This window comes from Watersipora subatra, chromosome 3 (genome assembly GCF_963576615.1).
Source record: "Watersipora subatra chromosome 3, tzWatSuba1.1, whole genome shotgun sequence".
Classification (NCBI taxonomy): domain Eukaryota; kingdom Metazoa; phylum Bryozoa; class Gymnolaemata; order Cheilostomatida; family Watersiporidae; genus Watersipora; species Watersipora subatra.
In genome coordinates, this window is record NC_088710.1 from 63,570,987 (window position 1) to 63,583,000 (window position 12,014).

Here is a 12,014-nt window from a genome sequence, read left to right on the forward strand (position 1 = left end):
CTGCTAATAGCTATGGAGACATTCAAAAGAAGATTTTCTATCGATGCTCCCACACCAATTTTTACCAAGAGAAGACAAAGTGAACCGGTTTTGTTAAAGAGTGATATGGTCATGCATAAGTGGCCTGCGGGTTCCATACCGGACAGGAGATACTCAACATCTGTAAATTCTCCCATCGCCACTCTCCACGGATGCGCCGAGTCGGAAGTTGAAAAGCATAACAAGTACAGCTCAAATAGAGAGGTATGTCTATTACTGAATAGAGAAGTATGTCTATGACTGAATAGAGAGGTATATCTGTTTATACCTGTCTATTACTGAATAGAGAGGTACATGTATGTCTATTAGCGAATACAGAGGGATGTCTATTACTGAATAGAGAGGTATGTCGATTACTGAGTAGAGGGGTATGTCTGTCTTTTACTAAATTTGGTTGTCTCTTAAAGTGTAAGATCACTAGAAATACCTTTTTAAAAATAAACTTTCGCAAAATTTAAATACCTTTTTAAATTGAGTACCTGCAAGACATGAAGTAGAGACAGTGATAAAGATCACACTAGAAATCAACCAAATAACATTATTACTGTTCTACTCTGGCTCATGGAATCTTTGCTATGTGTCATGTAAATTCAGCTGAAACATTTTGGAGATTGAACGCACAGGCTCTTCACGAGGCATCAGTGTAAGGAGAATATTTGAGAGTCGTACGTTCTCTGATATTTGAGTTAAAATGCTGAGCCATTACAGCAAGTATGCGATTCCGTGATAGCCTAAAGTTTCTGCTAAAATACGGAAATAGAGTGTAAAATATTTGAGTTATTTTTTCCTTTCTGTTTGGTCGAGTTGCAGTCAAGGTTACACTACAACCACCTATCATATTTTGTTTTGGGTGCAAATGGCTTTGCAAAGTAGTGCTTCGGTTATTTCTGATCGAGCTGCTTCTGCTGCGCCATGCCTTCTAGTTTGTGTCAGTTTTGTGAAACCCAACAGCCTACACGCTTGCTCAACCAGCTTATGGTTGTCAAATTGACAGATTTTGCGTGTAAGAGCAAGCCTTGATTCCTGAAATCGATTTAGCTAAAAATAAAAGAATTTAGCACAAATATATTATGGCTGATCACTTAAAATAAACAATAATACCATTAAGAAACAATATTGACAATGCTAGAAATTGCCAGAACCAAAATCTAAAGTGAAACTGTTTGAAGTGGTTACACTCCTTGTAAAGGTGATGCCTGGTCAAGACAATGCCCGGTGTCAGCTGCGACACCTGGTGTCAGTTTTATCACATTGTATTTGGTTAATTGAAACACAACTTTTAAGCTGGAATCATTGAATGCATTCTCGGTGCCAGTAATACCATTTTCAATCCTACCACAGTGTACTCTGAACTAGTAGTCATATATTAAAGTGTGGTTATAGGAGCAAGTAAATAACTAAAAGGGTCATATTCAATGTCATATCTAAGTTTTAATGCTCATGCTTGTACTCATGCTGAGTAATCATGCTTGTTACTAAATAGCTCAGCTGTTGTTTCACATTCTGTAAAAGGCATAACGTTTGAAAATAATGCTACCAAACTTACGCACTGCAACTTCGATGAGAAACTTGTATGAATGTTCTATTTGTCTATTGTAGCAGGTAAAATGTTATCCTGTTATCAATAATATATATGACATATACTTGTTATACATGTGCATGTATACAATATATATATATATCTTACATAGAAAGGCATGTTTACACTCAATACATACAGTTATCTTATCAACAAGTCAAACACTTTGCTCAATTACAACCGTTGTTCTGTACCAGGTAAGAAAGCTGTCGCTCAGTCTGGCCTTGCAAGAGGCTGTGGCACAACAATACGGATTCACGCCAATCTTTGGTTTACCTATTGTGTACACCGCCCCACCAGATGAGCTGTATACAAGCACCTGCTATATAACTCTCTCATCTAGCACCAACAAAGCAAAGTGATTGTCATACGCTTTATTAATAAAAATAATTATTTATACAAAAAATATCACATATCCTATGTACAACACGCAATAATTGTTATACAGAAATATATTAACTGATGTACAAACGACTGTATGTGGTTATATAATTCGGCTGCTGTATAATGCTGAAATTTGGAGATATCGTCATGTGATCAGTTACCCTGTGTATACCAGCTAATCGATCACAAGTGTACACTACCTATTAAACATTTGTAGCAGTGGCTGTAGACCTTCAGCTGCTATGTATAAAGTATAGTAGATAGGCTCGGGTAAAAACACCCGAGAACTTGTATTCGTGAAGCAGGAAACCCAGCAAAAGGTTGGGAGACTAATAATCAGATTTGAGACGAACGCTCCCTGGTGAAGAGAAGTGGTGAGTCCATTAAACCAATTCCTGTGGTTGAGGTTTGTTTACAGAGAACTCTGTTCGCGACTGTGATATTCATAGGTCTGGGCTCCTCATACCGGAGGCCGGTTGTTGATGTTGACCGTGTAATCACTGAAATAGAGTAATGTATGGCGTAAATGCCTTCTTTACTCGCAAAAAAAAATTTGTATGTTCGATCTCAAATGTATTTACCTTTAGCTAACAGGTGATTCATCAGTGATCACATGACTGATTGGTTCAGATAGAGGTAAGTGTCAAAGTATTAATTGAAAGCATGGTTTGCTGAGTGTGTTGTGTCTCGGCAAAATTCCATGGTGCGCTTATGGAGGCCAACATTTGTTTGATTTTACCAAACTGAAATTCATATATTGAATCGTTGCCTGTTTTGGTCGAAATTGGAAAATCAATGAAAACATAGCCATAGACCAGCACTGTGTCAGTAAAGGTTAGCAAAGAATAAATCGATATGATTTGAGTAAAGAAAATAATGCTCAAGGAAATAAGTCGGCCTTGGAAGATCAACCCGATTGTGCCAGAAAGCGGCCATAGCTGATACAATTATTACTTTGATGATCACAAAGTCGTAGAAAGACAGCATGACTTTGACTGTAAATAAACTAGCAAATATCGTGAGTTACCACTGGAGCCAAATCAATCTTTTAGAAAATTAATCAAATTTTGGATCGTCGCTCATTAAAAACCTTTAGTTCATCAAACTTAATACATAGAAAACAATTTGTTCAAAATCAGATATGCACCAGGCGTTTTGTCTTAGTCAGTAAGTGATGGAAATGTTAGTTTGTAAGAAATGTTTACACTTAGTAAACTGCTAAAGCACAACAGACATATTTCACACTAATATGTATCTTGCTCAAAGGCAGCATCTAAGAAAAAGCGAGAAGGGAAGGAATTGGAAGACTACTCCATGACAGTTGTTAGTCAACACCGTTTGTCTCATTCAATTATTCATCTTATTAATATTATCTTATTAATCGGTATTGTTGCGATTATATACTTAGAGTAGAGTTGCCAACATACGCTGACACTAAGCGAGTTTCTCTTTAAAAAAAGGTTAAACTCAACACACACACACACATGGATCATGCCTTGTCTCAGCATATCGACAACAACTTGTTATGGAAAAAGCTTCCACATCGGCTATTAGGATGAGCATCTACAACTAAAGCTGCTTTCTGATTCTAAAATGCACGACTGGTACAGTAGTCTGCTCTTTCATCCCACCCATATTATACTTACAGTTCATGGTCCTCAGGCTAGAGAACCAAAACATTGAACAAGTAAAAGCAGCTGATGAATCGTAAGAGTTATATTCATAACAAAACATACATGCAGAATATAATTGATCTTCACATCGGTGCCACCTGTAGAAGTAATTACTGTGACACGTCTGTGGATACAACAATTATCAGTGTAGAAAAGCTTTATTGCCGGAGGTTAACAACTTGTCTAGCACCAACCTTTTGACTTTGGGTTTTCAGCATCTTTTTCTACCTCTTTTTCTGTTTCATCTATAAATACAGGAAATCAGCGATCCCAAAAAAACTGAACCGGGAAGGACAAGTACACGAAGAGCAAACATTAGAAGAACATCTAAAGAGATCATGCAAGTAACAGAGAAAGCGGGAGAGTACCACAGATGCAACAGTCCAATGTTTATACCTTCAATGCCTGCTAGCTCCTTCCACTTCAGTCTATTCTCGTTCAAATGCTTTTTCCATTGGCTTACTAAATCAAGTTCCTTTATTGCTGCAAATAAACAAGATCAGACTCTCATTGTTTCACCTAGTTTGAAGCTTAGCACTTTACAAACAACCACATACATATACATGTACTTGCACGATGGCAGAAGGGTTGGTACTAGTCCTAAGCTGCATGTAAAGTCTGTATTAATACATTTAAGAGATATACTGTAGTGTTTGGTAATCCTGGTAGACCAACTACACTAACAGACTCGTGGACCAACTACATTTTTATTTTATTTATGTTTTTTCAGTCAGCATCAGTGTTTATGAGCATATATACAAACATTTTATTTCTCTTACTGAGACAAAACACACACACTTACTTCTACAGTATCAGATAAACCAAGTGTTTTCATGTTCATGGAAACACCTACAGCTTTCCCTAAAGCCTAAACAAAGATTTTCAAGTGACTCAACCACAAATGCATCTAGTCATTTACGGTAGTATTCACAGCATATTCTGGTAAAGTGATGAAAGTGTGTGACCGCATGCATCATTTCTTTGTACACGTACATGAACTAGCCTGGGTGATCACAATAGCTGAATGATAAATTTAAACATTCCTTAAAGGCTGGTTCACACTATATCGCCATTTGTCAGCATTTTCATCGTGGATTATGTGAACCGTGAACTGATGGCATCGACGAAGCAACGCGAAGATGTCGGGAAGGTTAGCAGCTGTCAAACTTTCCCGATATTTCGCCGAGCTTCGACGACTGCCTTCCAAATGTGAACCATTTCGGCAATAGTAATTCACGGATAGCGTGATTTATTCATATTCGTTTATGATAGTTGCTGTGGGACTAGTATTTAATTCCAGCACACGAAAACAAAGAGGTTCCTTTGCGAAAGTTTAAAAAGAGAAATGGGAACATTTTTTTAGGAGTATTTCCTGATGCAAACGGGGTGGGTTTGTAATAGTGTGAACATCATTATCATCGACGATCCCCAGAGTATTGCGGCATCAACGCCGAGTTACGGTGATATAGTGCGAACCAGTTTTTAGTGGTCTATTTGTAAATTAGCTAGGTAGTCTTTTTGTACATTAACTGGGTGGTCTCTTTGTACATTAACTAAATGATCCGTTTTTACATGAACTAGATGGTCTCTTTGTACATGATCCAGGTGGTATCTGTGCGTGCCCTGAATGGTCTCTTTTATATTAGCTGGGTGTTTTATATGTACGTAAACTAGGTGGTATCTTTGACTTCTGGCAGTTATAAAGTGACGCCAAGCCACATAAGGTTGTCTTATGAAACACATTTGTTTACGTTAAAGATGTTGACACGCATCAGTCATTTAACAAATCATAATTAAATGCCACCTTACGTGGTGTTGAAACGTCGGTGCTGGAATCACTAGACTCCTGGTCAACATCTTCTAGAATGGTAACAGGGTGGTTGCCACTCTCCGATGTTTCTTTCATGTGAAAGACACTCACTATTTTTTCCATCATATCACCTAGCACGTTGAAACTCGGCTCCACTATAAAGTCTATAAAACCAATCTGAGATTTCTCAACAAGTGTCGTTTGTCTATCACATAGAGGAGAGCAGACAAGTCCTAGGTCTTTTTCTCTGTCACCCTAAAACAAGTAATATATAGCTCCATATATTTCATTAACAAACGAAATAATGCACACAAACTGCTACAAAAGCAAAATCGCTGAATGCTTTTGCGTAATCATCAATAAATCCAAAAGGTATTTGACAATGCGTCAGACAACATAAAAAGCTAACCAAGAGTGTTTGTTGAGTAAACTACAAGGTTATGCTCATAAAAAACATGGTCTCCCTTGATCAGTGCTCTGGCAGAATATAATCGACAGCCGTCTGTGCTGCAGCACAGATCAATACACAAGGTCTCTCCAATCTTCCTTCCTTTTATACAGTTGGATACAGAGGTCGGTACAGAGGTTGGTACAAGGGAGGCTGCTTCTGGAGGTTGGTTATGTAAATGCTGATGACCAGTGATGGGTACTCAAAAATCGGTACACAGAAGCTGTTGGGCAGAAACTGGTCCGCAGTGTTTTATTAAGTAGTTCAAATATATACTGGTCAGTTGAGCTATTTTACAATTATTTTAGAAAATTAATCTCAAACACACATTCCTGAAATGTGCCACTTTTTTACTCATATAGACAATACACGGAACCAACAAAATTCCAGCAAACATTGACTTACCTTTAAGCTTGGGATGCATCAAAAAATTACACTCATGTAAATTCTCTCCTTACGAACATCTTATTTTCGGTTATGAAAAACGGGGAGAACAAAACAATCATTTTTATGTTACATATTATTTGTTTTTTTGACACAATTATAACTTGTCAAATATAATAATTTATAATATTGTAAGATTTTTAAACATGCTCAAAATGGTTACAATCTTCAAAAAAATCAACTATAAAAAATATCAACTATTCTACAAACATCTTTAGTCCAATTACTACTTTCGATGTGGAGAATTGCATCATAATAACAAAGTTGATAAATACCTGCTTGAAAAATTCTTCAATCAAATTATCTGTCCATCTCTTGTGGACAGCCCAAGGTTTAGATGGATGTCCAATGTCAGCCGTATGCAGAATCAAGCTGAGCACTTTGGATTTCTCAATGCTGTCCAAGAGTAGAATATAATGACACTAGGTTAATATGTGACAGCGTACTATAGCGTTTATTCCTTATTGATGTAGAACGTGTTTAAATAGATGGTAAGCAATCTGGCAGATGAGTTGGCATGATGTGACAGGTGACTTAGCAGTTTTGCAATGCTAATTAAGATTCCACAGAGCGTAATGTAATCGTCAGAACTACTTAATATCACTACTAGGGATATTGTTCCTCCCCACAATGCAACATTTGTAATCTTTAATACTTGAAAATATAAAAATTATTTCATTTGAGTCAAGCTTATTATAAAAGTTTTAGAGTTATTTATTTTCAGATAGTCGTATATAATAAAGTCTTAATTCTTGTCTGTTTGTTTATGCACTTCTACAGTTTTATAGATTTACTACCTATAGGCATAATTATATATTCTGAAACTACATAACGTAATGTACTGAACAAGCATATTTTATTTTCAACTATTGATGATGTTCTATATTAGAAAATCTAATATAGATTTTTATAATATAAATATATTGGGTTTATCTCCCTTGAATATCTGAATTCAAGGAAGATAAACCCAGTAAACATGGAATATTGGTGTTGTGCCATAACAGATGTTATTTTTTACTTTAATTCCTTGCATATACATTCTGTAAATACAGACATAGCCAAATATAATGAAGTTATACTTTAATACGCATAAATACAAATAGTTTTATGTTAAATTAATGTTAAGGTTAATTAACATTTAAAAGTACAGCAAATGACAAACTCTTAATCAAATATTTTGATAAAAAGTATTAGCAAGTTCAAAATGTTGTAATATCAGTGAATTTATGTTTTAAAATTTGCACTAAATAATTTTGAATTGTAAACTTTTTACATCAATGCTCGAAGAAATTAAAATAAGCAAACTACTTTGGTAAAGTAGAAAGCTGCTATGCATGGGTAAGTTGACTAGCTTCTATATACATATGTACTAATATATGTATATATGTATACTAGGTGAATGCCCAGCGTTGTCCGGGTAATAAAAGTCTTTGCACAGAAAAAATATTTTTATTTAAAGTATAACCACAGTTACCATTCTATTTTTCAAACTACATATCATGAGAAGTGTTTTGTGCAGTTTAAATAAATTAAGAGAAAAAATAAAGACAACTGTAAAGATTTTCAAACTTTGTCAAACAACTGTAACTTTCAAACTTCATATCATGTTTTATGCAGGTGAAATAAATTGAAAAAAATAAAGCTACTATAATAGGGTTTCAATATAAATTTAAAATAATTAGCAAGTAATAGCTAAATTAAGTCTGTTTTGCTACGCTTTCAATAAAAGATGATTTAGCAATGATACAATTAATATGAGCTGAGGAATCAAAATAAAAATCCTGAATATGTTGAATTAATAGCAACAATTTGTGCATAGAAGTGTATGGGTATAAAAAAGGTTAATGTTCCGGCAGAAGCTATCCATCAAAACTTTGAATACAACGATACTGGTACCTCTCGACACTGGTACAAATGTAAAAATGAGATATCGTACTAGCTTTGTCTGACCGAACGAAAAGAGAATGTAAAGACTATTCCTTTTCGAGATAATACAATTGTCTGCGTGAAAATAATTGGCCTTGACCGCAATTTAGCAATTGAACCTTACAAAAAACTGGAAATAGAAGTTCATGAAAACACAAACTTTTAAATTTCATATTATCAGGAAAATGTTTTGTGCAGGTTACCAATAAATTAAAAAACAAAATAAAACAACTATAAAAGTGTTTAAATGTAAATGTGAAATAATTAGCAAGTAATAGCTAAATTAAGTCTATTTTGCTACAATTACAATAAAAGATGATTTGGTAATGATCTAATTAATAAAGTCTGAGAAAACCGAATAAAAACCCTGAATATGTTGAATTAATAATAACAATTCGTGCATAGACAATTAAAGATTTGTGCATTTGTGATTAAAAGCAGTGAGCTTTTAATCACAAATTATAATAACTATACTGTAGCTGGACATACACATGCACATACACACACACAAACTTTAAGAAATGTATATATAGTTGTATGTATATATAGTTGTATGTATATATAGTTGTATGTATATATAGTTGTATGTATATGTATATATAGTTGTATGTATATGTATATATAGTTGTATGTATATGTATATATAGTTGTATGTATATGTATATATAGTTGTATGTATATGTATATATAGTTGTATGTATATGTATATATAGTTGTATGTATATGTATATATAGTTGTATGTATATGTATATATAGTTGTATGTATATGTATATATAGTTGTATGTATATGTATATATAGTTGTATGTATATGTATATATAGTTGTATGTATATATATTGTGAGTTACAGGAGCATTATACATTTTTCTATTATTCTTCAAAAACTCAAACGTGATAAGCAGGTCCAATTTTTAAATTGAATCTCATGAACATGGATTTTTATCTAAAAGGGCATAATCAGCAAACTTATTTCTGGCATTCACTTTAAATCTATCTACTTTAAAACCTTTATTTGAACACCACCTTTATTTCAATGTTTATGTACATAATGTACGATGTAATAGCAGCCATTGTTATGGCGTATTTTAACATCAAAACTTAAATAACGTCTTTAAAAATTAAAAATGTTGTCTGTTTTCTAAAACTTTAAACTAAGCTTTCAAACTTTGAAAGCGACACTGTTGAGATGATTAATAACAGTACCGTGCTAATATTTTATAATCAAAGTAATTCCTCGTTTAAATCGGTATGTTACTTTGACGTATATGAAAACCGGTTTAGCAAAAGTGCTAAGGCCGACAGCATTATTGTCGATCCGCCCAAAAGAGAGTACAAAATCTAGGCAACGTTAGAGTTGCTTCGCCCGTAAAATAATTTTAAATTTATCTTTCCAAATCTCTGAGCAGCAAGTTGAAAATTGCTCTATTTGCTAAAAAGTCGTAGCTGTTTGGACAAAAAATAAAGATATTTTTGACCGTTATATCTGGCTGCTTACATCTTTTGAACTCCTAGTTAATTTATAGGCTACAGAATAGATTGCTTCAACAAGCACTGTCAGCCGATAGCTTGCTAAATTGTAAAGTGCTGTATCTGTTCATGTAAATGCACTCATGTCTTTGGACTGCACTTACTGCATGCAGAACTACATGCATGTGAGGCAATGTAGCCTGATACATGTCACCTGCAGAGCTGTGTGTGGCTTGTATATATACATGTATCTTAACAACAGAATTATGTGACACATAAGCATGCACTTGTCATGCACAGAACTAGATATAACATGAATAGATACAAGTACTATACAGTAGGCGCTCCTACAACGTAAATAATCCATTCGAGGAACGTTTATGCTATGGGGAATTTACGTTATAGGAACAGTAAAATATATGTAAATTACTTAATTCGTTCCAAGATTTTTTCAACCACACTCCTTTGGCCATGCAAAAAGGAAATGCTCGATTTGACTCTTCTAATTTGTGGACTATACCGTAGCTGCAGCATTATTGGTTTGCATCGACAACTTTTCTCCTTTTTATGATCAATCTAACAAGTTTTATAGACCATGATTGCGGTAATTTTTACAATAAGTTGATGAGGAGCGCACACCTCCAACGTGCATTTACAGCAATTTGCTCGCTTTTTCTAAACAGCAAAGTCTATTCTACAAAGTAAAACTAATAACAAATATTCTATACGTCTACAATAAAACTAAACAACAAAATATTTTTATTATAAAAAAGCGGACCTGTAAAAAAGACCTGTTCATCGTCTATCTGCACCCAGGGGTCAAGGTTAGGACAAAAGAGAACTTTCGATGCTACCCTAACTTGTCACATTCAGATTGGTAGACCAACGCTGTAACACCTGCACCAATCCATCGCCTTTGTATTTAGAAACAATTGCGCAGCAACTGTTCTCTGCTTTGTCAACACATCTGCCGGTCTATCACGACGAACTACAATGTCGCGAATATAGTACATATAATAGATATAACTTAAGACGCATGTCATTTTTCTCTTGCAAGTGAGGTGAGATTGAGTAACATTCAAATCAAATTTGGAAACTCGCCTGACTTGACACTTTACGTTATATGGAATTTTTCCGTAGTCGGAAGCAAAAACTTCACACAAATTCTTTACGTTATCTGGAATTTACGATATAGGAGGTATACGTTATAGGAGCGTCTACTGTACTTTTCATACACAGAACTACCATGAAGTGCACTATGCAAATGTGTACACATTCTGTGTTAAGCTATTACAGGAATCGGGCAAAGACAATCACAGAATTTTGATGTTACTTAGTGACTTGAAAATTGAAGTCTTTTCTCCATTTGCAATAGATATTCTCAGCATCCTACTTCTAATAGAACTTCACACAAAGAGGTAATATGTTTCCTCTAATAGATTTGCAATACATCTTGAACAGTTTAAAGAATATATTACTTACTTTTCAACACATCCTAGCATAGACTTCATGTTTTTAAGCTGCTGAAAATGGCCTGACATGTCTGTTGCAAGAACCATGTCTATGACGAGTCCACGGAACTCACGGAACTCTTCAGTTTTAAGACCAATCAGAATGTTCTTGTCTTCCTGCCTCATGAGCTCAAATGCTGCTGATAAATGGTGGTTCTCGAGGACAGCTTTGTCATTGTAGAGCATGGCCAAGGGCGTGCTGCAACCCATCCAAAAACTTGTTATTCAACAAAAACATTTGACAAAAAGTTGATACTTTGCTCTAACGGTTTCCCAGTTACCAATGGCTGGCTTTACAGTAACTTATAAGCTTAATTTGTAAGCTTATAGTAACTTGGTTGATGAACATGACTCTTAAAGGTTTGAGCGACGTCAGAAGCAATTTCTCTTAAGAGTAGATAACCCTTCGCATCCAGCAGCAAGCTTTCCCTCATGCAGCAGTTGTCTCCCTTGGCAGAAAGCAACAGCTGCTCCACCATGCAACTTATTTGCTTCTTGCAGAAGTATCTTGTCTCACACATCAGCAGACTTACCAAGGCACCAAATCTGCCTCATCCACCAGCAACCCATTTCTTACACAGCAGTATCTGGTCTCGTCAATCAACACAAACACAAATTGCTTCACAAACAAGTTTGCTGTCAAACAGACTACAAACCTGCCTTACACAGCCACAAACCTTTTATCACGCAGCGGCATACTGTCTCCTTTGGCAGCAGACCTGCCTCACCTAC

The 12,014-nt window shown here is 35.1% G+C and overlaps 1 protein-coding gene across 2 annotated transcripts in view; it reads right to left on the bottom strand.

Moving 5' to 3' along the window:
* Positions 1-1,977: 1,977 nt before the first annotated feature.
* The window catches only part of LOC137391764 (dual specificity calcium/calmodulin-dependent 3',5'-cyclic nucleotide phosphodiesterase 1B-like), a 28,128-nt gene continuing 18,091 nt past the window's right edge, over positions 1,978-12,014 (bottom strand). For both annotated transcript variants that reach the window (XM_068078298.1, XM_068078297.1), the window contains 6 exons: positions 11,254-11,481; positions 6,653-6,773; positions 5,485-5,740; positions 4,072-4,158; positions 3,870-3,920; positions 1,978-2,502 (listed from right to left, as the gene is read on the bottom strand). In XM_068078298.1, the coding sequence (XP_067934399.1) occupies positions 2,339-2,502; positions 3,870-3,920; positions 4,072-4,158; positions 5,485-5,740; positions 6,653-6,773; positions 11,254-11,481 (907 nt within the window). In that variant the 3' untranslated portion in view covers positions 1,978-2,338. The remainder of the gene's footprint in view (positions 2,503-3,869; positions 3,921-4,071; positions 4,159-5,484; positions 5,741-6,652; positions 6,774-11,253; positions 11,482-12,014) is intronic.